We start from the raw sequence: 26,162 nt of genomic DNA, 5'->3' as shown, positions 1-26,162 counted from the left end.
CTTCCCATTCAGTGTGCCTTAAATGGTTATGGGTGTGCCAAGATAGTGATCCCTTTAGGGCACTGGCAGAACTGAGAACTTCGAGAAGTGGAAAGTGATGTGATATTGGGGCATGTACATATTAAGTGTATAAAATCCTGTCATTCCCTTTACATTTTTTGTCAGGAACTAAAAAGTCTTGCAACTAAGAAACCTGATAAAATCAGTGTTCCTGTTATTAAAGAAGGCATACTAGACGCTATTGTGGTTTGGTTTGTACTCCAGCTGGATGATGAACACAGTTTATCCACAAGTCCTAGTGAGGAAACATGTTGGGAACAGGCTGTCTACCCCGTACATGACCTTGCAGGTATTATCTTGAGTAAATTTTTTCAAGCTTCTTTCTTTAATCCTCTAAGCATTTGAATGTCAAAAAATTACTTTAAATATGAGTATATGAGTTTTCAGTCAAGGAAGATTGGTTAAATCTTTGAGAATTTTCTTTTTCTTTTTTAAGAGTGGCTTTAAATAATATATGTAGTTGAGACGAGAGACTAAAACATAACTTTGCTGCATACCACTCAAAAATACCTATGATCAAATCATTTCTTCAGCTCTGATGACTGTAGTTACCAGTAAATAAGAGAAATGCTGGTCCATTTTATATGGAACATAGTGGAAAAGTATTACTTTGAGTGCAGGAGTTTACAGAATCTGATAGCATCTGTGGAGCCCCAGGTCATAGAACTGCATACACTTATATAAGTACACAATTTAGCAATTTTAGGGAGTTCATGAATCCATGGGCTTCTCTAGGGAAGTTCTATATTAAAGGTATTTTTTTTTTTTGTATAGAATTTTTTTTTACCAGCAATTTCATGGATTTCAATATATGTCATAGCAATTGTATTACATAGGAAAATTCTACCTTTTCAAAAAAAATAAGAATATGAGGCGTTTTCTTTTTGTTTTAACTGGGGAATACTGGGGAACAGTGTATTTTTCCAGGACCCATTAACTCCATGCCAAGTCGTTTTCAGTCCAGTTGTAGAGACCACAGTTCAGCTCCACGTCAAGTCATTGTCTTCAGTCTCGTTTGTGGAGGGCACAGCTCACTGGCCCATGTGAGAATCAAACCGGTGGCCTTGGCATTAGAAGCATGGCTCTCCAACCTCCTGAGCCACCGGGCTGGTCCAAATTCTACCTTTTTAAAAGTGGCTATTTCTGTTTCTTCTAATCGAGGATCTAATTTGGCAAGGTCATCGGTCTTGGAATCAGTAGTGCCGTGGCTAGTCAGATAGCTTGGATTCAGGTCTCAGCTCCACTGCTTCCTGACTCCCTGGCTGGCCTTGCTGGTGGTTCTCCGGACTTTTGTTAAGTGGTGTGTAAGAAAAGGTTGTGCTGCCTACCTCTTGCAGGACTTTTGGAGGGATTATTAGAGATAATGGACGTAAAATGCCTACCACAGTGTCTGGCACTTAATAAGTGACATTTTCTATTTGTGTCTCTTTCAGTAACTTAGTCACATGGTCTTTTTTAATCCTTCTTAAGGGAAAGGACATTTTAAATGTTTAAACACAAGAATAACAACTTGTATTTTCAGCGGGTGCAAGGGCTGGTAAGAAGGAATTGTGATTGTACATTTAAAGTTTTACCAAGTGTGAAAGATAATGGAAAAGAGCATGAGATAGTCTGTTGTAAGACTTGTCTTTCCTTACATATTCAGAATTCTAAACAAATTGCAAGACTTTCAGCTAAGAGATATTACTGATGAGGTTGTATCGAATCCTGCTTTGTTCTTTTGGAAATTTCTCTTAAAGAATGTCCCTTTAAGCTAAAGTGAGGTTTGGTATTGATCCTGAATTTCATCTCTGCTATTGGCTTCATTACCAAGAATGAGAGTTCCCTTAGCCCTTCTCCAGCCTCCAACTTGGGAATCCCAAGTTGGTACCTAGTGATTGTAGTGAAAACACTAAATACTGATAGTTACAGTTCAATAATGTAGTTCCTGAATTTCTCCAATAGGCTATGTAAGAGTTAATTGAATCTTCAAACCTCAGTTTTTCCCTACATAAAACTAGAGGGATTTTCCTAGGTTTTTTTTTTTAACATAGGAAATGAATAGATTAATTCACTTAATTCTAATAAATCAATATGCATAATCCTCCATGTAGTAATTTTAAAAATGGGGGGAGGGAATAGCAGGGCAGATGTGTTTATATGATGATCATCAGGCTTATAAACACTCACATTCATCAGTTATAATGATGTTCTTTCTCACTGTTGTATGAAGACTACCGGATAAAGCCTGGGGACCACGTAATGATGGACGTGTCTTGTCAAGATTGTTACTTGAGAATCCAGAATATCAGTGTTTTCAGTTCGGAATATGAAATGGATGTTGGGAAAAGTTTTACCAAGAACAAAGACTTGCTCTCTTTAGGAAATGAGGCTGAACTCTGTAGTGCCCTGGCTAACCTTCAGACCAGTAAACCAGATGCTGTGGAGCAGATATGTGTGTTGGAATCCACAGAAATTGCTTTGCTTAATAACATCCCATATCATGAAGGCTTTAAAATGGCCATGAGGAAAGTGTTGTCCTCACTGACTCCAGAGAAACGGTGTCAGGCCATGGAGAGTCAAGATAGTGAGATGAGCTGTGAAAGTGGACAGAATAACTCCGAACAGAATGCCTCTGAACCTTTCTACGTGTTAGATGTGTCTGAAGGCTTCTCTATTCTGCCTATAATTGCTGGCATACTTGGGCAGGTTAAACCTTACAGTTCTGTGGAGAAAGACCAGCATCGTATCACTCTGGACCTCGTATCTGAAGCCAATCACTTTTCTAAAGAAACACTGGAGTTTTGGTTAAGACATGTGGAAGATGAATCTGCTGTGTTGCAAAGGCCAAAATCAGACAAGTTGTGGAGTATAATTATACTGGATGTCATTGAGCCATCTGGGCTCATTCAGCAGGAAATAATGGAAAAAGCTGCAATATCCAGGTAAAACACAAAATGCAACTGTTGGCTTTTCTTAGCTCAAACTTCATGTAAATTATTTTATTTCTTTAATGGTATAACTGTACCAGTGAGTCATGACCTTGTGTGTTCCTCAAGTATTTCTTTCCAGGGCCTGGGACTTCATATCTTTCTTTTTGTGTGCATGTCAGTACTGATTTTCCCCCCTAAAGGCCCTCGTGCATTGTAGGTGTGAAGAGACCTGCTTTAGGATTGGACTGCCTATATATAATATAGGGAATTGAGTAGAGATCTGTCAGAATAGATAAAGACATTCAGGGTAAATAAGGAAAAAATAAAATCTCAGCTTGCTAGTAACTTCATATAACAGTACCCTCTGGTGCCTCTTGTGGCTGTTTGGGGTTAAAATTCTATCTGGTTTGGTAAAGGCATAGGTAGGGATTTTGTGAAAAGCTGTGTAATTTTGTTAAGAGGCATGTTAATTTCACCACTTGTGGAGATTCGATGTCTACCGGAGTTTACCTAAACTACTAAAAAGTTAATAGGAAAAGAATAACAAAAATGAGTAATGCATGGGAGTCAGGGTGCAGTCCATTTTTACGCTCATCTGTACATAAGGTTTATTACAACTTAAATGATCATGCGTTTATATTTAGTGAAGAGAGATTATCCTGGTTAGAAGCATGACTTCTCTCGATTAGCCTGATGCCACTGCACTTACGAATCATCTCTAACTTTCCTTGCTATTCTATGCTCGTCAAATAACCCGGTTATGATTTGACTTCCGATTAGCTAGTCTTTAGGGAGAGCTGTTTTAAGAGCAGCGTGTTTACTTATTGGAAACTTTTCCATCAGCTTTGTATTTTGAAAAGTTTCAAGATTTCAAACTTAAGAAAAATTGCAATAGTAACAATGAACACTAGGTAATTGTTTTGTTAGCTGAATCTTTTGGTAGTTAGATGTTCGCTTCATGACTTTGACCCTTATTTTAACAATCAGCACGTGTCTCCTTAGAACAAAGGCATTCCTGTACATAACACAACTAAATGATCAAACTCAGCAACTTAGCATTGATAAAATACTATTATTTAATATATAGTCTATATTAAAATTTCCTCTGCTGTTAGTAATACATTCTTTATTGCTTATTTTCCCACCAATCTAGAAGTTCAGGTTGAAATCAGTTCAGGTTGGAATATTCAGTGAACTTGAGGGATTTAATGTCTGATTGTAAATGTGGCAAATGAAAATAATTATTTGGTTTAAAGTACCTTAATGTGCCCTCCAGTGCTGATTCATTTGATGGCAGTAGGTGACCCGTCCACCCCTCTTTCATCCCCCACATAGTGTGTCTGGGCGTGGGAGCTGCCTTGGCTTAAGGTCCCTAAATTTCACATAAGAACTAATACCGCCCATCGGTGTAGCTTCCAAGACCCAGCACTAGGAACACGTGGTTACAAGTTCTGCCACACTCGGGGAAGCCCCAGGGTAGTGTCGTTTTCCATCTGGCTTTTCTCGTTTGTTCATAGTGCTCTCAGTCCAAATGCAATCTACCTAGTAACATTTAAAAACAACACAGCCTACTTTCAACTTTTATGGGATTTCCAGGGACACAGAAAGTGAACCCAGGATCAATTGTAGAAAAAGCGTTTTTGTTAACCTTTTACTTATACTCTTTATTAGAGCACTTGGATTTTTAATAACTTTTTTCTTGCTTTCAGAGTATTTAAATTGTTTTGAAATAATTTTAAGCTTATAGAGAAGTTAAAAGAATTGTACAAAGAACTTAACATATACCTTACAACCAGTTTCAAAAATTAACATTCTGCCTCATTTGCTTTATTCTCTGAACTTTTTAGAATGAGTTCCAGATATCATATTCCTTTATCCCTAAGTACCTTAATGTGTATTTCCTAAGAACAAGGACATTCATTTATACAACCATCGTAGTTGTCAACATCAAGAAATTTACATGGACACGGTACTGATATCTACTGCACAGATCTTACTCAGATTTCACCATTTGTTGCAATGGTACCCTTTATAGCTTTTTTTGTTCCTGGTTCACAATCCAATCCAGGATCACACATTGCATTTAGTTTTCATGTTTCTTTAGTCTCCTTTATTCTGGAATAGTTCCTCAGTCTTTCATGATATTGACAGTTCCAGAAGACTGTAGGCCATTTATTTTGTGGAATGTTCATGTTTTCTTATTAGATTCATATTATCTATTTTAGAGAGGAATACCACAGAAGTCTTGTCACATAGCAGGCACACAGTGTTATTTTATTCCATTATTATTAATTTAGATCAGTCGGTTAAGTTGTATCCACCAGGGTTTTCCACAGTAACTTACTGTTTTTCCCTTTGTAATGAATAAGTCATTTGTGGGGGTGATAATTTGAAACTATGTAAATATCCTTTTCCTAATCAAACTTTCACCCACTACTTTTACTATCCATCGATGACTTCCTGAATCTAAAGATATATCCATCCAGCTGACTCGTTAGTTTTTTTTAAAGATCAGCAGTCATTTTAAGTTTGACTTGTTGGGAAATTACCGTTCTGCTGGGCTTACCATTCTGAACTACCAGCCAATAACATAAAAGTCTATTAGACGATATACAACCTGTAGCTAACTCATCATGATTCAGTTATTAGTATTTGTAAAATGTGGGGAATCAAGATGCTTTTTTAAACATTTTTCCTTCTTTAGGTGTTTGCTACAATCTGGAGGCAAGATATTTCCTCAGTATGTGCTTATGTTTGGGTTGCTTGTGGAATCTCAGACACTGTTGGAAGAGAATGCTGTTCAAGGAACAGCACGGACTCTTGGATTAAATATAGCACCTTTTATTAACCAATTTCAGGTAAGTGTCTCGAAGACAGAAGTGTAAGCAGGTGGCTGTTACCGGTCTACCTTGTCTCTCCCTGCATTTTATAGTCACTGCATTAGGATGGTACCAGTTTCCTAGAGCAAAGGAACTTATTACGGGAACTAATCAACCTAGGGAAAGTCGGATGCCTTCAGGATGCCCAGGGAGAGCTTGATGTGTCTGTGTCCTCTGTTTTACCATGAATAGTTGCTCTAGTATTTCAGATGGAGGGCACTTTTTACACAAGTTTCCTTTTTATTTCAAATGAGCAGGCTAACGTGATGGGACACTTGGTAGCATTGGTTCTCAGCTTTGTACAGTCATGTGCCCCATAGTGACGTTTCAGTTAACAAAGGACTGTATATCCATCCAGTGGTGGTCCCATGAGATTGTCATGGAGCTGAAAAATTCCTGTTGCCTAGTCATGTCGTAGCCATGATAATATTCTAGAGCAACGCATTCCTCACGGTTTTGTGCTGATGCTGGTGTAAACAAACCTACTGCGCTGCCAGTCATATAAAAGTACAGCACAATTAGATGGGCTAAACCATGTAGGTTTGTGCACGTACACACTGTGATGCTCTTACAACAAAATCACCTAAGGACACATTTCCCGGTGTGTATTCCCTGGTTAAGCTTCACATGACTACTTTCAGAACAACTGATAACTGGATCCCGACTCTAGGTCAGTCTGAGGTGTGGCCTGAGCAGTTGGCCTTTTTAAAAGCTTGTTGGGTGTTTTAGTTTGCAGCAAAGTTGAGAATCACTGCCTTATGGAAATAAACTTTATTTTTCAAATGAATTCCAGTACTATTTGGCTGAATTTGGCAAATTCTCTCAAACAATTCAATACTTAATGTTATACTATACGCTTATTCATTTTTCACACATAAGCACATCCTTGGTTTAAAAATTTTGGAGCTGTTTGGCTTAAGTAAAAATTTAATCTGCTTTCATCAAAGTGAAGAATGTACAGGTAATTGAAACCATGATTTAAGCAAATGATTTAACCTGCCTAAATCTTGGTTTGTTCATTCTTCCCGTAAAACTAGAATCATGGAAAGTCCTTATACTTCAAGGTTACTGTGGGAATTAAGTTAAATGGGGTAACAGGTGTAAAAGGCTTGTGTCATACTAAGCCAGGTATAAAGGAAGCAATTGATGAGCCTTGGCCACAAGAACTGAGTAAAAGTGAGAAATTTGTACTTTCTTTAGGTGCCCATACGTGTATTTTTGGACCTGTCCTCATTGCCCTGTATACCTTTAAGCAAGCCAGTGGAACTCCTAAGACTAGATTTAATGACTCCATATTTGAACACCTCTAACAGAGAAGTAAAGGTAATGCAACATAATTGTTCTTGTCATGTTCTGAATAATTATCTTGAACCAGGTAGTACTTTATGTACATAAAATCGTTTTAGCCACTTTTTAGATTTAAATGTTATTTTTCTGAACCATATCCAAAAGTGGGCTTTTGGTAAATATTACTGAGTAAAATAGATTGATACTAATTTTAATTGGGTAAATTATATTTCTTTATGAAATTTGGACCTAAAATTGACTAAAAAGACAAAGACTTACTTATTCAAGTCTTTTTATTCTGATGAAATTTTCATGATTTCTTACTTTTCCTAGGTGCACATTTGTAAATCTGGAAGAGTGACTGCCATTCCCTTTTGGTATCACATGTTCCTGGATGACGAGATTAGGCTGGATACTTCCAGTGAAGTCTCCCACTGGAAACAAGCTGCGGTAGTTTTAGACAATCCCATCCAGGTGGAAACGGGAGAGGAGCTCGTGCTCAGTGTCCAGCATCACAAAAGCAACGTCAGCATCACAGTAAAGCAATGAAGAGCAGTGTTCTGGTGAAGTTATTCAAGTGGAGCCAGCCAAGCACACAATTTTTTCTGAACAGTGGGACTGTAAACATAAGGTGGGGGTGTCAAGATTTAATTACTTATAACAGTCAAATATTTTGAAAAATTGACCTTAATAAAGTACATTTAAAAGACACTAAATTATAGAGTAGCATTATTACAAAAATATTTGCTGCAGACTTCCTTTCTAAAAAGGCAGCCTTTCTAAAAAAGGCTGTTAGTTTTTCCAATTAGGAAACTTTATTGCTCAGTTTTACTTTAGATTAAATTTTGCTAAACACTTGTCTACATGTTAAAGCTGTAAAGATAAGGGCCTTTGAGTCTCATCTTCACTGTCATGTGTCAGTAAATAAAGCAAAACTTTATTTTTTTATGTATCTTGGCTTTTTTTTGTTAACTCTAAACTTATAATTGGGAAATATCAAAAGATGGGCTTCCACCGAGACGGAAGGTTATAGTTACCCATAAATTCCAAGCTTGCTTCTCTTATCCTGGGTATACTTCTGAAACACCTCCTCAGGTTTTGTGTTTTGGGAATACAAACCTGCATAAGCATAAGCTATAAGCTAAATGTAATTAAAAGTAAACCAAGTTATAGAAAGAAAGAAGATCTTAAGGAGCCAGTATTTTTCCTGGTCTACTTTGGCAAAGAAAAGTGAAAAAGCTGATCAATTCAAGAAAGAGTTAAACCTAAACCAGGATTTTGTTTTTATTTGGATGTACAATAAGAAATGTATAACTGGTCCAATTTTTAAATAGATTAATAGACTTGAAATGGATCAATAAGATTATCATGCATTGTGTATACTCTATGCTCTTTGTAAGTAAGCCACAAAGAAATTACGATGTACCTTCTTTCTACATTCCCTATTCTCATTACCTCTAATATTATACCGTGTTTCCCCGAAAATAAGACCTAGCTGGACAATCAGCTCTGATGTGTCTTTTGGAGCAAAAATTAATGAGACCCTAATTTTTGCTCCAAAAGACGCATCAGAGCTGATTGTCCAGCTAGGTCTTATTTTTGGGGAAACACGGTACTATCCAGCTTTACTTTCAATAGAAATGTTTAGTTTGTCATAGTGGACAGAATAAAGACTTTGTACCTAATTACTGTGAACCAGCATATGTATGTGAATGTGTATAAATATATAAAGCAAAGGTTTTGAGAAATAATACTTTTGCTATTTTTGCAACATACTACTGCAGCACTTTGTGTATTTTATTTTCAGTATAAAATGTTAACTATGACCCAATGGGTTGTGATTACCAATTAGAGGAACTCCATCCAAAGTAATAAATTTCTCCCAAATAGCACCTACATGTCTTCTGACTGCAGTTTAATGAATAAGTAAGACTACTCAGCCTAGATTTACATTTGCTGACACCGCTAATAGCACTGAGGAAAAATAGACTCCTTTTCTATTAAGTTTCTTATTTATTCTTTAGTATTCTACCCAATTTACTCTTTTCATTCCAAAGTCATGGATAACCTATTAATCTACTAGCAGTGTTGAAAATATGACTTTTAGATGGTAGTTTTAAGATTAAGATTAGGTCCTAGATAATTACCCTAGTAATCAGAACAGAAGAGTTAGGTATCTTTCATGGTAGTATGTAATTTTTAACCCTTAATATTTTGGACTTAACTTCTTTTTTGCTGTAGCTCTCTAATCAAGAACTTTTTGTTAAAACATTAATGGTTTATGTTTAAAGAATGAGACAAAAAGTTGCAGAAAATAAATGATCAACTCTTATTTATTGAAAGACATCCAATTGAGAAATAATTGTTAGGGAGGCATCTATGGCACATGATTAAGTTCCACTAATTCATATTTCTGAATTATACTTTTTCTGCTAATTCCAGAGCATTATATTCATGCAGCAGTGGAAGGAAGCACTGATTTTTTTTTTTTTTTTTTTTTTAATGCCCATCCTCTTTATAAAGCAATGTAACGTCAGGAACATTCAGTACAGTTATTTTCTACCATTTGAGTATGTGATACTCTAATGTTAAGAAATCAAGTCTAAGTCTAGCATATTTAGACTATTTATGATATACAAAATTTGGTTGTATAAATCCAGTAGTACCTGGCTTTCACCTGTCATTGTGTTGAAATTGTCTATCATTTATGGCTTGTCTCAAGCACAATATCCTGAGCAGCGGGGTACCAGGTAATGAAATAACAGGATAGTAACACAGTTTATTTTCACACACCGTTCAAGAGGCCACAGGTTTATCTGAAGGTTCTCTTTTCTCTTCTGTAATATCATTATATATTTCATTACACAAATCGGCTGTAGGTGTAGTCTGGGGAGTCACAGTATGACCAAACCCTTGGTAGTGACCCGCAGGGGAAGGTGGCACAGAAGAGGCGACAGAAATTGCATCTTGTGATGAGGATGATAACAAGCTTGTATGTTCACTTTGATCTTGATCCTCGGGGAAAAATTTTTTTCTGGAATGTCCCCTGACTGTCCTTCCTTTAAAGTAATATAAAGATTTCCAAGTGAGCCAGAAGTTATTTTTACCACTATAAACTTACCCAACTAAAAATAAGCCCCCCCTCCCAATTTGAAGAGCTTTGCTGTGGTACTGCTTTAAGTGAAGTCTTTTCATTTCTTAAATAGCTACTAAATTTCTCTAATAAAACCATAGCAACCTACCTAGTTGGATGAATTAAATGACTAGTACTTACCAACATGCCTTACTTGTTCAGAAATATCATCTCTAATGTCTGAAACATCCCACATAGCAAGAAAGGAATCAAAGCACGAACCCTCTTCTGCTTCTTGGACATACGGTTTATATGAGAAAGTGTAGTGATGAGCAATAGCAGCAAGGAACATCTCGATACAAATAATAAAGTCCTACGACAACAAAAATAGCCATGTTTGAGTTTAAATCTAGTTTTGTAGGTAAAGGAAAAACACTAGCTTTCCTTTCAAAAGTCCTTAAGTATCAATAGCTGGGCTTTTTTATAAGATTATATTCATCTTTCCATTTTCCGAAATTATTTTTGACCTCTTCAAAAAAAAAAAAAATAAAGACAAAGTTCTAAAAATTGAAATCTATTTTGCACTACCTCAATCAAGTATTTCCTAGCAAAGTACACTCTTCTCCATCTCGGCACAAAGACTACGAGGAGAAATGCAGAAAGACACTGACTGGGGATAACAAAATCTAGGTTGTAGTCTGCTCTATTACAAATTAGTAATTATGGCCAATTTCTCTAGGCTTCCCCCATTTTACCTGTAAAGTGAGGATAACAGTAGCTCCATGGCCAGCACATTGTCAGGTTTTGGAGATAATATGTAAAAATGCTTAACAAACACTAAAGTTCTATTGAATTCTGAGCAAGTACTGCTTACCTGGAGTCCTGTAGCCACAGCTTCTACAGTTTGCCATTCCCATGTATGCTTTTCAGAAATAACGCCAACTTTTACCAACAAAGCAATAACTACTGCTTGCCTATATGTTAGGAAAAGGTAAACGCCAAATGTATATCAAGCATAAAATGAGCAGTTGTTTCAAAAATATGCCATTTAAAAAAGTTAAACCCCGTACAACCTGTGGACCACCACCATGACCATCCCCTGCCTCCATGGCATATTACTGAACACAGTGTATCTTTACTAAATAGTTACTTGCTTTACAAATTCACTCTTCTACTAGTTTCATCACATGACTTTTGATTATATGTTGCTAGAACTTCAGTAGTTGGTTCATACGTCTTTTGGTTTTGAAAGTGTGCACAAGTAATTAAGTTCTTCCTATACGCAGACAATGCCTAACACCGTGTATAACCCGCATTTAAAATGAAATAAAGGGCAGATGCTTAAATGTTATTTACACATGTATTAACTGATTATTCACATTATTTCAAAAACAATTCTTGAAACCAGTCTTGTTTGAGGTACTGAAACTAAAGACAAACTTAGAAGGGGTCTCACTCCAAGGCAGGGAGTCATACTGAGCATTTGAAGCATATCTAGGGATATGACCTTAGGTTAAATTTTATCAGCCAATAATGAGTTAGACAAGCTTTCATAGTTCTAGACATAAGAATATTCACTTCAATACTGCTTGTAAAGGTGAAAAAATAAGGAACAACCTAAATGTCAATAGATTGCTTAAAAAGTTACATCCACACAACAGAATACTAAGCAAAACCAAAACAAACAAAAAACTACCTAACAAAATTATATCCTCACTTTATTGACAAAGAACTACATCCACAATATACTGAATATATCTTTGTGTTCTATAAGTTTTTATAGTATGAAACTATTTCTCTGGAGTTATATACGACATGGGCACCATAATGTTTGTCATTCTTTCTGGGTAGTGGGATTTCAAGCATTTTTTTATGTTCCTCCTTTTTATATTATTTGTATATTGTTAAATATGGTGTATTTGTTTCTAGACCCTGTCACCCACCCCTTCACTAAGACAATATATAATTTTGCCTTTTGTTTTAAAAAATATTTTTACTGATAAACATTTCCTCACATCAGTAAATATTCTATATTATGTTTATCTTCCAAACGGCAGAGTATTCTCTAATATGAAGCACCATGATTTATTTTAATGATTCCTTAGTTAGGGATTCTTCCAGTGTTAAGACAGTCAGGTTGTCTCAAATTATTTTCTTCTGATAAATGTTACAGTGGCAATCTGATTATTTCTTTATGAAAAACCAAGATGGGTTACAAGATGAATTTTTTAAAAGGTAAGTAGAGACTTTATCTTCTGTATTGACAATTTAAAAACATCCTCCCTGGTCAAACAGTTTTATTGCCCTTTAGAAAATGAAAACATTTGAGAGAGAGCAACACTTACCAAAAAGAAACAAAAACCACCAGCTTTACACAAAGAAATTTGCCAACAGGTTGGATTGGACTCAGTTCTTCCTTCAGTACTTTATAAAATAGCAGGAGACAATACATGGCAAACTAGAAACAAGATTAACAAACTTCAGTAAGAATAACTAAATATGATAGTAGAAATAGTAAAGAATAAATCAGAGACCTGGTACAGACAGAGTAATGTTTCAAGCAAATTTTTCTAGGCTGTATTATGCTATTTCTGGATTAGCAAGCGTTTAGTTTACTGGGGATGAATATATACGGTATGAAATTTCTCAGAAGAGATGTATGAAATCTTCCCTGAAAATGGTTTTAAGTGTTTACTTACGGGGTCCCATAAGCAATGAACAAATGACTGCCATAGTGGAAGAAAACGCTCTCATTCAGCCAAAATAAAAACATAAACTATTTGCTTAGTAATGGGTTTTATTAACAAATTACCATTAATTTTATAAGGGTTGAGCTATTATTTATAAGACAACACATTAAATAAGTACTATTTCAATAAAATTTCGACCATGACATCTGAAAGTAAAGAATCAGGGCAAAAATTTTTCTTGAGGGTGGTTATGTTAATCCACGTGAATTGACTTTTATAAAATAAATGCTCAAGACTTACTATTTTTAAAAATCAATAGTAATCTAGTATAGTGTTGCATGGCAATAATCATTTTCCTAAAAGTTTACTTTCCCCATTAAAATCATATAAAATGCCCATTGAAAATATTTTACAACTTGAAAGCAATAAAGTATAAACTTGTTCTCGGTCCCATCATTCAACCATTTGTTTCTACACATAAGATGGTTTTTATCAGGTATCGTCAGCTAAATATAAAATTTTGTTGCCTGATATGTTTTTCCCCACTTAACTTTAGCTTTCTGTATGTATCATAAAGATTATTTTTAATAACTGCCTCGTATTTTGGCCAATGGATAAACCATAGTATATTTAACCAGTCTCTATCACTGGACTTTGGGTTGTTTCCAGTTTTTTGCTATTACAAATAGCCTTTATGTACAGAGATACTCAAAGTAAAAGTACTTCTTACCATTTTTTGAGAATGCATCCTCAGAAATTGAATTACTGGTTCCACAGAATATAAACATGTCGGAAGGCTTTGAATACACAGGCATTTGATTTTTATTCTGAATTTCTAATAACCACACATGCATGCCACTGCATCTACTAGGTTGGTGCAAAAGTAATTGCGTTTAAAAGGTTAAAAATTGTAAAAACCGCAATTACTTTTGCACTAACCTAATAAATTATCTGCTGAAAACATTGACTGAAGATTTTTAAATAAAATGTATACTAAGTTGAAAGGATCACACAGATATATATTTGGAGCATTTCAGTTTCTAGAACATAATTTTTCTTTTTAACTTGGCATTCTCAATTTTCCTATTAAAGGAAAATTCTCTCCAAAAATGTGAGAGAATTTTATTCTCCCATTTTTATTCAAACGCTGTACTGTCACATGCCATTAGCCTTTTTTTCTTACTGAATAGGCCTAGGATATTTTTTTTTTTTTTTTTAAAAAGGACAACACTGTGCTTATATCCCCACAGACTTATGTAATGAGTACCCGAACCAAATAAACACTTGGTGTTTATCAACAGGTCAAGGCATAAGTCACCAAATAATTAACAAAGATATTATATCTTCACATATGTATAAAGATATATGTTAAAGTTTCTTCAAGTTCTTCCTATAAATCAAATTTCAAGATTAAAAAGTAACAACTAAGTTTTATTCCCAAAGAAACTTTTCCTAAGAAAAGTTAGAGTTACAGATACTAATTTAATAGGATGAATATTTACTTACCAATTGTGACATATTGTTTATTATAACCAAGTAAGTCCAAGCATTTGAAAAGCTGAAGTTCCCTTCATCATATACACCAACCAGCTCACAGATTCTAAAAAAATAGTAAAAATGAGACACCTTTATGATTAACTAAATCAAAATATATTTTAAAATACAGCATTGACAGTAATAGTTAAATTTAGAAGTCAGTTTATTTAAAAGATCCTGAAGATAATCACTTGATTCGGGTCATAGAGATGGTTCAAAAATTAAAAGCAAAACATTTTCTTGATATGTTACCTTATGATTGTACCTCCAACTTATTTTGTACCTCAAAAATAAGACACATACATAGAACTAGAAAGGGCAGTTACATATAGTCAAAAAAAATTATGCTGCTTAATTTGCAAAAGGTTGATTGTTATAAACACATAATGCAGGTCTATAACTACAACTGTGATTTTTTTTCCCCCAAAATTGTCTTGGAGGTAAATTTTATGAAGACCCAGACCTAAGTATTAATTTACATGATTACCCAATTTCGAAACTGCAGAAAGTAAGGCATGCCTTCAGAAATAAGTGAATTAGTCTTAATTCCAAGGCAAGCATCCCTTAAAAATTGCTGGCTCAAAGGCAGAATAAAGAACTGAATGCTTTTTTCACACGTCTTTCTTCCCATTTTACTCTGTGAACACACAGAATGTTAGTTATGACTAGCATATAAAACATGCAATCTACCTGCTTTATTTGATCCTCTTAAATATTTTAGGGAATAGTTATACCAGGTATCTTAATGATACCCCATTTTACCTCAAGTGCTCAGCCATAACAGACATTAAAAAAGAAAAATATGGTTTCTTCCGTGGAATATCGTGCTCATTAATTCTAATTTAACTATGTAGAAAAATAAAACCACATAATGAACCTAAAGTAGCGAAGTTTAATTTCATGTAATAGATGTTTCTGAAAAGTTGTGTGATATATTAATATTTGAAAAAGAAAGTATTTTTTAAACGATTTCCAGAAATATCTAGAGAATGTTATTTAGAAATCTGTGGTGATTCTTTGTCTATAAATGGTCACCTGATTTAATATAAAAGGGGTTTCTATATATTGTGTTTTTTTAATAAGAGACTAGACCTATATTATAAACAAGTAAATTATGTTCTTGTTTTTCTACTCAGTTGTCCCTTAAAAGCGTGAGGAGGATTTTAAAGAAATAAATGATAATAGTAAGTTCTATGTACTTACAAAGCAACAATGGTGGTGAATGGTCTGACAACTGTATACTGCAATACACCCAGTTTGCACCTAAACAGCAATACTCTGCCAAAGAAAAAGAACTTAGCATTTCAACTATTCATTTAAGTAGTATCAAATTTTCTCCAAAGCCCTCAAATTAAAATCACTTTTACAAATGACGCCATGTTTATATTTAATTCTTTTAATTTAGTCATTGTAAATGGTGACGGGAAGAATGTGGATAGTAGTAAACAAATTATTTAAATACTATTTTTAAAACTATTTGGCACACATCTTCTGAAAGATTCCCCTTTCTGTGTATAGTCTCAAATTCCAGAGGAAGGAAGGGAATACGTAATAAAAGTTAATTTTGTTTCATGAAAACATTTGTTTCTTCAGTGCAGTAAATTTTCAGGTAAAATGTTTTCCCTCCTCTCAAGAACACACACAAAAATTTAATGTTCATTGAAAGACAACACACTGTGCTCACTGCTTATGTTACAGAAACCAGAACATAAAAAGCAGGCAGTTTTTTATCTTCTAAGGACTGCAAATTTGCCGTGGCACTGCCATCTTGAAACCAAAGCATGATGCTAAATCATCCTAAACAGCAATAGCCTGATTATCAGATATGTAACAACAGTTACCTAACAACAGTTACCTAACAGAGGCAGACTGGTAACCTAAAATGTATTTATGTACAAGAGAATGAGAAGTTTTATCGTTACTAAAACTATACCTCCAAATTGCATGACTTTGGTAAACAATTGTCTTTTCAAAGGAAAGAATACCAGAGTTATAGTTACGGATGTATTGCTGACATTATTCAGGCAGCAGCTGTCAGAATTCAAGAGCCTCAAGAAAACCTGAAGCCAACAGACCGAGATTTAACAAGAATAAATGTAACTGCCAGTGTAGTTAGGGGCAAATCAATTGCACAAGCACAGGAGGGGAATTTTGACCAGTAGTATGATCTGAAAAAGATTTGGGGTTTTAGTTGACCACCAGCTAATTGTAATTACGCTGAGCCAGTCTGAAGAGACAGCCAGAGCCGCATTTCAGGTTCTGTGTTCATGCAGGCATCCTGTTCATAGCTAAGTTGCCATCACCAACACCCCATCATCACATTCACTGGACCACTGCCATTATCTTCCATCCTTGCCCACCACCAATTCAGTCTACACAGAGCACAGTCATCTTTGAAAATGAAATTTGGACACTGGTCCTCTGAATAACATCCTGTAATGGCTTTTCACTGACAAACACCCTCTCTCCTTGACTGAACTTGAGGACGGGGCTCCTCTGAGCTTTCTTTTCAACTAGCCATCATCCTTCGGCCCGCCCTGTTCTTAGCCTGCCAAGTCAGCCTGAGCAAAGAATCCTGCTAAGTCACCTCCACCTTTGATGTCTGACGAAGCTCCTTATCCCCAATCTTGAGGTTTAAGTGCATGGCCTGCCTTTAGCAAGAATCCTGTTAGGCCAGTTTAGAGAGAATCACCCTACCCTGGATGTCTCTCTTCTTATTAATTTTTCATCCAGTAACCACCTCAATCTGCTTGTTGGCTGTAAATATTTGTCCTTGTTGCATTCGGAGCTCAGCACAACCTACGTTAATTTTTTTTAATCCTCTTTCATAGTTCCCTGGGTTTTTTTTTTGTTTTTTTTTTTGCCTTCACGGCATTTGCTGAAACAAGTAACTATATATGTGTCTTTGCTTAATTCCTAACCTTCTTAACCAAACTATAAGGTCTATGAGTTCTACGTTTGTTGTACGCACTAGGATATGTCTATATACTGGCACATACCAGGTACTTAGTACATATTTGTCAAATGAACATATTAGGAGCTTATTATTTAAAATAGCCAGGTAGCTCCCTGTCATTGCAAGTGTGTAAGTAGAGACACTTACATTTAGTCCTGATGTACAAACGGTTCTGTATTACATGGAATGCAACACAGCCATCCCTAGGGCAGATATCTACACTGACTACTATAGCTCCAAATCATTCCTGTTACCTTGGGTTGCAACTTTCACCTTAATCCCAATCTATCAGTGATCTAGTCCTGTTGAATTTTCAGTAACATTCTTTTATTGTCTATTTCAATTTCATCCCTCCTTTTCAGCTTACCTCACAAATGGACTATTATAATAATCACCTAATCTATTCCCCCAGCTCTAGAGTCTTCTTCCCTCTAATGCGTCCTGAACGGTATTGCAAGATTAATCTTTCTAAAACACCGTCTTTAAATGTTTCCTTGCCGAAAAGTATCCGCTGATTCATTCATGTAATAAATGCAATCTTAGCTTCAACTTAACTCTTTAGGCTTTATCTTCCTTTATTGGCCTACATGAATGTATAAGGCCGACTAACTTATTATATATTACTAGAATAAACATTGCTATTTGTTGCTGCTGTTTCGTATCATACTATTTCCCCACCTAGACTATTTTCTCCCTCGGTCTTAGGCCTGATTTTACCATTAACTAGCTATGTGATCTTGAGTAAATTAATGTCTGCTGACTCTGGTTCCCAAATGTAAAAGGATGTTGATTAAATGATCTCTGAGGATCCCCCCCCCCAATATTTTGTTTTCTATTTAGGATGAATAATGTCCAAAAGACTAACTTATGTGTGGATTATCGAAGTGTGTTTTGTTAGTCTTCCAACCTATGAACCACAATTCCTACACATAAGACAGTAGGTACCCTGTCTTATACTTTTTGTCCTGCTCGTAGTACTTAACACACCGGTCTGCTGAAAACTGGCTGCTTAAATAAAACATAAAAGAGCTAAAAGCAAACATACTTACTCTCCCATAGCCCATGGTGGACAGCAACATAAAGGAGGGAAATGTTTCTGCTGATCTTTGGCTTCAAGGATTAACACCAGATTTGGATAGCGGTTAGTCAGGTAATTGCTAAGGAATCCCATAAAGTTGTAAATGACATAAGCTTCGTAACATTCTCTGCAGGTATCCACATATATTGCAATGTTGGGATATTTCAAAGCGACCCACTATGAAAAAGCACACGTGTTAAAAATAGTTGCAGCTAAGATAAAATGAATTACCACTCTGGTTCATGGTATTCACAATAAGCTAATTTTTGAACTTGCCACATACTTACATCTTTTGAACTTTCTAAAGTTTACCATTATGAGGGCTACCAGACAATCTGTGAAATGAATTTTTAAAAGCAATAAACATCTTAGATATTGGTAAATGAAAACATGTGTTTGGGGGGCAAATAATGAATATGAAGAAAGAAGCTAAACTGCATACACTTGGGTTCTTAAATATAATCTGAAAATTTTCTTGACATGATCATAGAAAATGCTTGCAAGGACGTTTCCTTTATTTTGATCAAATTAAAGCAGTCATCTGTAACAACTGTGTTAGAATCTACTGGGAAAGAAATTTTTCGTCAAAATGAAAGATTTAATAAGTAAAAAGGATAATAGTATAAATTTACACATTACATTCTTTTAAAGATTAAGAGCTCCTAATCTGAATTTTTAAAGATTAAGCAAAGAAAAAAAACCCCTATACATTAAAAAAAAATTTTAAACATCTGCTTTTTCTACTGTCATACTTTATCTTCTTTATTAACATTAAAAATAAACAAACCTATTCATTTTTTATTAATCTGACTCCTGTTGCCAAATAAAAATATTTTTATTACTTTAAAATTCTGTAAATATAGTTAGTATCAAACACGTTCTTAGTTAATGAGATAAAATGAAACATACTTACACTATCTAAACTGTATATGGGTACCATCCAAAGAATCCTATTTGGAAAGCAAAACATAAAAACATTTATTTATGAAATAATCCAACACAACACTAATAGAATCAAACTATGTTAAAATTTACCTTATTATTGGTTTCTGTAGTTCAGGTTGTGTATAATGCACTAAATGTTGCAATATCACCCATAGCGATACAGGTACAGTCAACAGCAAAAAGATGCCAGCAATAAACCAAGCCTTGGTGTGTATTCCAACCTGAAGAAGCACAAAAACATGCTAATATAAATTTTCTGATATTAAAACTAAAGAGCTAAAGTAAATATTTTTTTTTCTTTAAACTTTTATTTATTTTAAGTATGTTCTTCCAGGACTCATCAGCTCCAAGTCAAGTAGTTGTTTCAATCTAGTTGTGGAGGGTGCAGCTCACAGTGGCCCATGTGGGGATCGAACTGGCAACCTTGTTGTTAAGAGCACTGTGCTCTAACCAACTGAGCTAACTGGCCGTCCCCCCACCAATTAAATATTTTTATTTCTTAAATTTTAATTTATTTGATCATAAATGAGGCCCAATATTTTCCAAATGACTAATGGCTATTTTTATTTCTTCTTTAATAAACAACCTATTTGTACTTTTGTAGAGGGAGGGGACAAAATTTTCCTTATGGGATTTGGGATTGAGCACTTTTTTTCATGGGGCCTTTTGTAATAACAACACTGTATATGTTAAGGATATTAATATCATGTGATTTTCCCTCAACTTGTTATTTGCCCTTTAGATTTGATTACTGTCTTTGGAGCTAAACAGAAATTTAAAACTCTACAAATGTGTATATGGTTTATTCCTTTGCTTTTCTGTCTAGAAAGTTAAAAATCTACCTATATTTTCTGCAAATTGTGTTGTTACCCAACATGTTAATAGATCATTTAATGATGCTGACCATATGACTGACAGATACTTTACTAAGTTCTTTACATTCACTTTGTCTTTTAACCCTCCCATCTGATCAGTACTGCCGCAACTACTGCCTGAGCTAATTGCGTATGTATATGCCATCCCTCTTATATACAACAATATCAACTCAGGGTATATTTTAAAACGCTCTAACTTCTTTTTTAGGTCCCTATCTGATCAATATTGTATTCTGTAAAAGCTCAATTTCTAAAAATATACTTTGAACTACCTCATCCCCGGTAGAGTTGAAGTAATCTCACTTTCTGGTAAAAATAAATTTATTTGAAACTCTATTCTGAGGGGCCCTAGGGAATGAATTTTATACGAACTTGGATTGTCTTAAAGAGTGTGAATCTTTAATTAAAAAAATGCAAATGCTAACTTTTTAAAGGAAAAATGTGGGCATTCATTTTTGGTACTTGAGGGGTTTGAGCAGTTAATTAAAATAGAACTGAAGTCCCCAACTTCTAGTTTTACTGTTTTGAACAAGATTTCTTTTTTCTTCATTGGGTCAAAGATTAAAGAAGTAGAAAATAAAAAGTACAGGGAACAAATGTATTTTTAAGACAGTAAATTCTGACATTAAACTGTATGGAAAACTTGAAAAGCAAATACAGAAGTCTTGTTCAGTGCTGGAGATTAATCAAAGCAGTAACTGAAAAGCAAATGTGTGGAGATAAAGATTCTAAAAGGAATGTCTGAGGCAACCTTTCCCAGGGATTTCTGCTCGGCTCAATTTCATTTAAAATTGAGTATTCATTTTAATGATGACCTAAAATAATAACAACAAAAATAAAAAAGCATATTCTAGATCTTCTCTCTTATAAGGTGTTTGTTAAGAATAGTACTGCCAAGTACTTTTAATGACCACATGTGTCTTTAGGATTGCCTTAGTGCCAAAAAGTAGAACTTGGTGGTACATCTAAAAGAGAAAAATGATATACTTGTGACTAATAAAGCCTAAGTGACCTCAGTGTGCTGTAAGGAAAGAGTTCGTTTTCAAATGATCATAAAACAAGTAACTGGACAATTAAATCATTTCAGTATAATGATGCCAAATTTAAAAAATCTTGCATCATAGAGTTAGTACCATTTCTACATTGCAGGTGGTAATTGAGTTTCAGAAAAACATCATCTTTCCACATTAATGCCATTAATCTGAATCATTGATTTTATAGTTGTTTTGATTTTTGAGCTATATAAAAAGCTATGTGTAAGAAATTTAACCTATTTTAAGCATGTACATATAAGTCATCTCTAGGTATATGTAGAAATTATTAATATATCACATTTATTTTAATTTACATTTATCTCTAAATATGTTATTCATACTTGAGACACGTTGCTATCAGGCTACCATTAACACTGTTACACTCATCGGCCATGTGTAGGATTTTTTTGGCTCACAAATAAAGAGGAGATAAGTGGCGTAGTTCTTCCTCAAGTAACTTGAAGAAAGTAGAGAGGAAAGAGAAAACTATTAAAGGTGAGTTAACTGTCCCGCAGCTAAATGCTTTTCAAAACAGAGAGCAGAGTGGAACAGGAGTGCTTTCTGGGCCCACTGCTCCTCAGGGGAAGAGCTGCACTTACACAGAGAGTGGCTCCGGACATGCGGCATAAGGACCAGTGGGGCAGGGTAAACTCACTGCAGAGCAAGCAGCGTGACGTCATGTGTGCATTTAACTTACTTGACTTCAATTATACATACTCAGCCAAATAAGGAATGAGAAAAATATTTTCAATAATGCATACTATTTTGCCATTCCAGTAAATGAGTATCTGCCCCCCCCCCCATCCCGGGATGATGGGGTCGGCTGTATTAACTTCCTATTTTCTACAATCTGTTTCCATTGACTCCTCACAGTGTGAGCCCCGTGATTCTAGTGTTTAAAAGACAAGTATTTTTCAGACAAAACTTTCCCTAAATGTCAACTACTTTATCTAGTGCTCAAGCAGATGCATATAACTTTGCCTCAAGTGTTCAATTGAGAACCTAATCCCAACTAAGATGCTATCCCAGGAGAAAAAGAACTGCTGCTCCAACCATGAACAGAGTTGCTATTTTAAAAACAATAGTGGTAATTAGTGCTTATTAAGCACCTACTATGTGCTGAACAAGGTGTTAAACATTTTAAATACACAAGCTCATTTAGTGAACAATAATGAAGAGAATGACAAAGCCATTGTATTAATATACACAGCACTTTAGCACAAAATTGCTTTAGCCTCTTATTGCTCTTGGTTTTTCACATCTATAAAATGAGGATAATTCCTATGTTTCAGGGTTTTTAAAATTAAAGTATACCTAAATCTTGGGGGCGAGCTCTAGTTAGTGTCTTGAATTTTAAAAACAAAACACAGAAAGGGGAAAAAAACTCCTTTAAACCCACACTTCTCTCTATCCTATCATGCCATTCATTTCTCAGGTCCCCATAGAATCAAAACATTAAAAACAAAAGCAAAAATGAACAAAAAAATTCATCTTCACATCCCGATTCCACTACTTTACCCCACCATATTCATTTTCAAACACTCCCTCTAGTGTCAGCCATCACAACCCCATTGAAACCATGACTAGAATCACCAATGACACCCCTACTTGTGAAAACCAATGGATGTCTCAGCAGCACCAGACACCGTTCACCAGTTTTTCCTTGAAACGCTCTCCTGTTCCGGCTTCCATGACACCTCTCCTGGCACTGCACTTCCCCTGGCTGCTGCTGCTTTTTTCAAAGTTCCTAGTCCTCAACTTGACCTCTAACACTTGGTGCTAGGTCCTTGGCCTTTCTTCTTCCTCCTTATAATCTCATTCATCTTTATGGCTTTAAACACCATCTCTGTTCTGACAACTCTCATATCTGCAGCTCAAACCTTTCTGAGTCCTAGACTTGCCATGGCCAAGAGCGCATTTTACATGCCCATCTGAATGTCTCTCAGGGACCTTGAACTAAATGTCCAAAGAACTCAATTTCTCTCAAACCTGTCCCTATCTGTCAATTTTCCATCTCAATAACTGGTCTCACCATTTACCCCATTGTTTTAGACAGAAGCCTCAGAGGGGTTCTTGATTTCTCCTTCTCTCACCGCCTCCCCTTCCCAATCCAATCCACTGTCAATCCCAATTCCTTCACTTCCAAGAATACTTGAAAATTCAGTTTTTTTATCTCTATTCTTGTTATCCTGATTCGAGCCATAAGTCACCATAGCTCAGACAGCTTCTACCTCTTAACTACTATAAAGAGTTTTCTAACTTCCCTCCACTTCCACTTAATTTTCCATAGCTAGTAGTTTTTTGAAGATGTGCAATGAGATTGCCCTGCCTGTTCATTTCTTAGATCTTTTTTAGTTTCCTCTGTAACATTTTGTACAATTTTATTTTATTGATTTGTTTTTGTTGGCCCTGTCTGTCTTCACCACGTTTCATGAAGGTGCGTGCCATGTTTCTATCTTTCACCATGTAGAACACAAACCCGATTTATCATTGGGATTCAAATAATCATTAATTATCAGACATTTGGGCAGAAGGAGAAGAAAACGAAATGCGTAAAATATATATCATGTTAGATGGTGGTGAGTCCTGGGAAGAAAAATAAAGCAGGAGATAGGATACGAAGAGTTGAGGAAGGGAAGCATGTGATGATAAACAGGGTAGCTGGGTGAAACCTGAGTCAAGACCTGAAGGACCTAAAGGAAAGAGATACCATGTGGGGGAAGGGCATGGCATGAAGGGCGAACACTTAGTGCAATGGCCTTAAGGAGGACGCATGCCTCTCAGACAGAGCAAAACCAGTGTGGAGGAAGCTCAGAAAGTGAGGAGAGAAAGTCAGAGGGAGATGGGATAGACGTGATGTCAGGTCATGTTGGGCCTTAATGTTAGGGATACTGGCTTTTAACCTGGGACTAGGAATGACTGGAAAACTGAGAAGAGGACACACATAATGTGACTTATGTTTTTGTGGAGAACAGTCCAGGCAAGGCATGATGAGAATTCAGCTCAGAGTGGAGACTGCAGATTGAAATTTTCCTTAAAAGCTGGCACTTAAAAACTATAGTTAAAACCAACAACTTAGAGAAGTTTTTAACTAGGTTGGTATTATACATATTATTAACCTTAGAAGTATTTCCTATAACATACTCCAAAAAAATACTTCAAAGTAAGAAATCCTTATTTGTATGAAGATGTCTTTGGTAGACAAATTATGGAAATAACCTAAATATCTAACAAATGGGAAATATTTAACGTACTGGCATATTACATTAACATTAAAAATAACTCTATCATCTATGCCAGTATGGGAAAGGCGACGAAAAATAATTTAGTGAACATACAGAGAACAAATGTATATTAAATACATTTTGTTTAATTGTGTAAAAATCATTTTCATAATAAAAGGTCTCAAACAGCTATGGTCTTGTCCTAGCTCTTGTAAAAACAGGTGTTGTTAAGTGAAAGTACTTTATTATTAACTTTCAATTTAAAGTTCATTATACAATTTTTACGAAGTACCTAGGTACGAATTTATCTTGGGGGTCTTCAAGCTTGTAGTACTTTACTGATGTCATAATAAGAATATGACATCAAAACCCATACAAGGGATTTTCTGCAAACCCTTTGTGGGTTGACTTATTTCTAAAGTAAAAACAGACTGAACAAAGCTAAACCAACTAGAATCCTTGAATTCAGGAAGCTAGTTAAATGCTAATAAAATTCAATACTTGGTTTCCAAGGTAGTGTATTCGATCTGGTTAAGTGTATCATCTGAACAGATCACATTTCAGGACTACAATTACCTTACTTTCAAGGAACGGATGAATACGGACTTGCAAAAGAAAACAGTGCTCTTTTAAGCAGCTATCTTAACATATTCTAAGTGTTGTCTCGACCCAGTTCTCCCTCCCCCTGTGGCGCCGTTTGAAAACAGCGTGAACAAGAAACCAGACAGGCTTGTCCTAAGGCCGGGCTCACTTGTATGATTTGGTTTTCAGGATATCAAGTTTTGGGGGCATCCATGGGAAAAACGGGCAACCGCACGTGGCCAGGAAGGTGGCATGAAGGGTGGAGCTGATGGCGCGGGCCGCTCTTACCTCCAGTTTCTGTAATTCCCACACGCAAAGGGGAACCGCAACTGCTATGGACACCAGGTAGAGGACCACAGCCAAAGGTCGAATCCACTGTCTCCAGTTCCTCCAGGTACACGTGCAAGGCATGTTTTCGCATAAATCAGCTCCGAGCGGCAAGGAAAAGGCGCTCGAAGGAGACTGTGATGGGGAGCCCTGTGCTTTGGCTGTTTTGTCCACTCGCATACTACGGAGAAATCGCTGTTGGGCGACTTTACCAGCAGCTCGCACCGCCTCCTCGGCCCGCGCTACGCTCTCTGCTGTTGCTAGCGCTGCTGCTGCAGCCACTGCGGCCGCTCAGGGTGCTGCCCGGGAGCAGAGCTGACAGCATCCTTTCTTCCCCACCCCGCATCGACCCAGTTCTTCTGCGGTGGAAACCACGGGCGGAGCCGCTGTCCTCACCTGGGGATCACCCAGAGCTCCGCCTGCACCATGGCCTGGAGGGCGCCGCCAAACAGGACCTGCCTCTAAGGACCCTGCACACACTTCGCTTCTGCCTATCCGGGGCCGGCCCGCTCGCTCTTTTCTCGGGCGGTCGACCTTCCTCCCTACCCCGCCCGCAAGGGTCTCTCCGCCCGACTCTGCTGATAAAGAAGAGGCGCCTGCTGAAAACTCTCAGAACCCAGGATTCTCTCACTAGATTCCACGGACCACCCCCCACAGCGGAACCCAAGGCCACACCGGGGCTTCCGCTTCCGCCGCTGCCGTCT

At 36.2% G+C, this 26,162-nt stretch overlaps 2 protein-coding genes across 6 annotated transcripts in view; one reads left to right on the top strand and one right to left on the bottom strand.

Moving 5' to 3' along the window:
• PRMT9 (protein arginine methyltransferase 9) overlaps window positions 1–8,090 on the top strand; it is a 24,076-nt gene extending 15,986 nt beyond the window's left edge. For both annotated transcript variants that reach the window (XM_081077082.1, XM_081077083.1), the window contains exons 8-12: window positions 166–349; window positions 2,273–2,984; window positions 5,677–5,830; window positions 7,052–7,174; window positions 7,472–8,090. In XM_081077082.1, the coding sequence (XP_080933208.1) occupies window positions 166–349; window positions 2,273–2,984; window positions 5,677–5,830; window positions 7,052–7,174; window positions 7,472–7,687 (1,389 nt within the window). In that variant the 3' untranslated portion in view covers window positions 7,688–8,090. The remainder of the gene's footprint in view (window positions 1–165; window positions 350–2,272; window positions 2,985–5,676; window positions 5,831–7,051; window positions 7,175–7,471) is intronic.
• Window positions 6,605–26,162, bottom strand: TMEM184C (transmembrane protein 184C). 4 transcript variants are annotated; one of them, XR_013995153.1, is made up of 12 exons: window positions 25,420–26,134; window positions 19,507–19,637; window positions 19,385–19,421; window positions 18,443–18,648; window positions 15,641–15,715; window positions 14,408–14,501; window positions 12,557–12,669; window positions 11,086–11,185; window positions 10,413–10,584; window positions 9,932–10,197; window positions 8,176–8,257; window positions 7,416–7,756 (listed from the first exon to the last, which is right to left on the bottom strand). XR_013995153.1 is itself a non-coding variant. In XM_081077085.1 (11 exons), exons 1-10 carry the CDS (start codon window positions 25,636–25,638, stop codon window positions 9,935–9,937), a joined length of 1,410 nt encoding a protein of 469 aa, XP_080933211.1. In that variant the 5' UTR covers window positions 25,639–26,162; the 3' UTR covers window positions 6,605–7,756; window positions 9,932–9,934. The 4 variants fall into 4 exon arrangements, 2 of the variants coding, with proteins under 2 accessions (XP_080933211.1, XP_080933210.1); XM_081077085.1 differs by lacking the exon at window positions 8,176–8,257 and having other exon boundaries at window positions 6,605–7,756; window positions 25,420–26,162; XR_013995152.1 differs by lacking the exon at window positions 8,176–8,257 and having other exon boundaries at window positions 9,805–10,197.

The sequence above is a fragment of the Rhinolophus hipposideros genome, assembly GCF_964194185.1.
Source record: "Rhinolophus hipposideros genome assembly, chromosome: 16".
NCBI classification, from domain to species: Eukaryota; Metazoa; Chordata; class Mammalia; order Chiroptera; family Rhinolophidae; genus Rhinolophus; species Rhinolophus hipposideros.
This window is presented reverse-complemented; position numbering and strand designations above follow the sequence as displayed.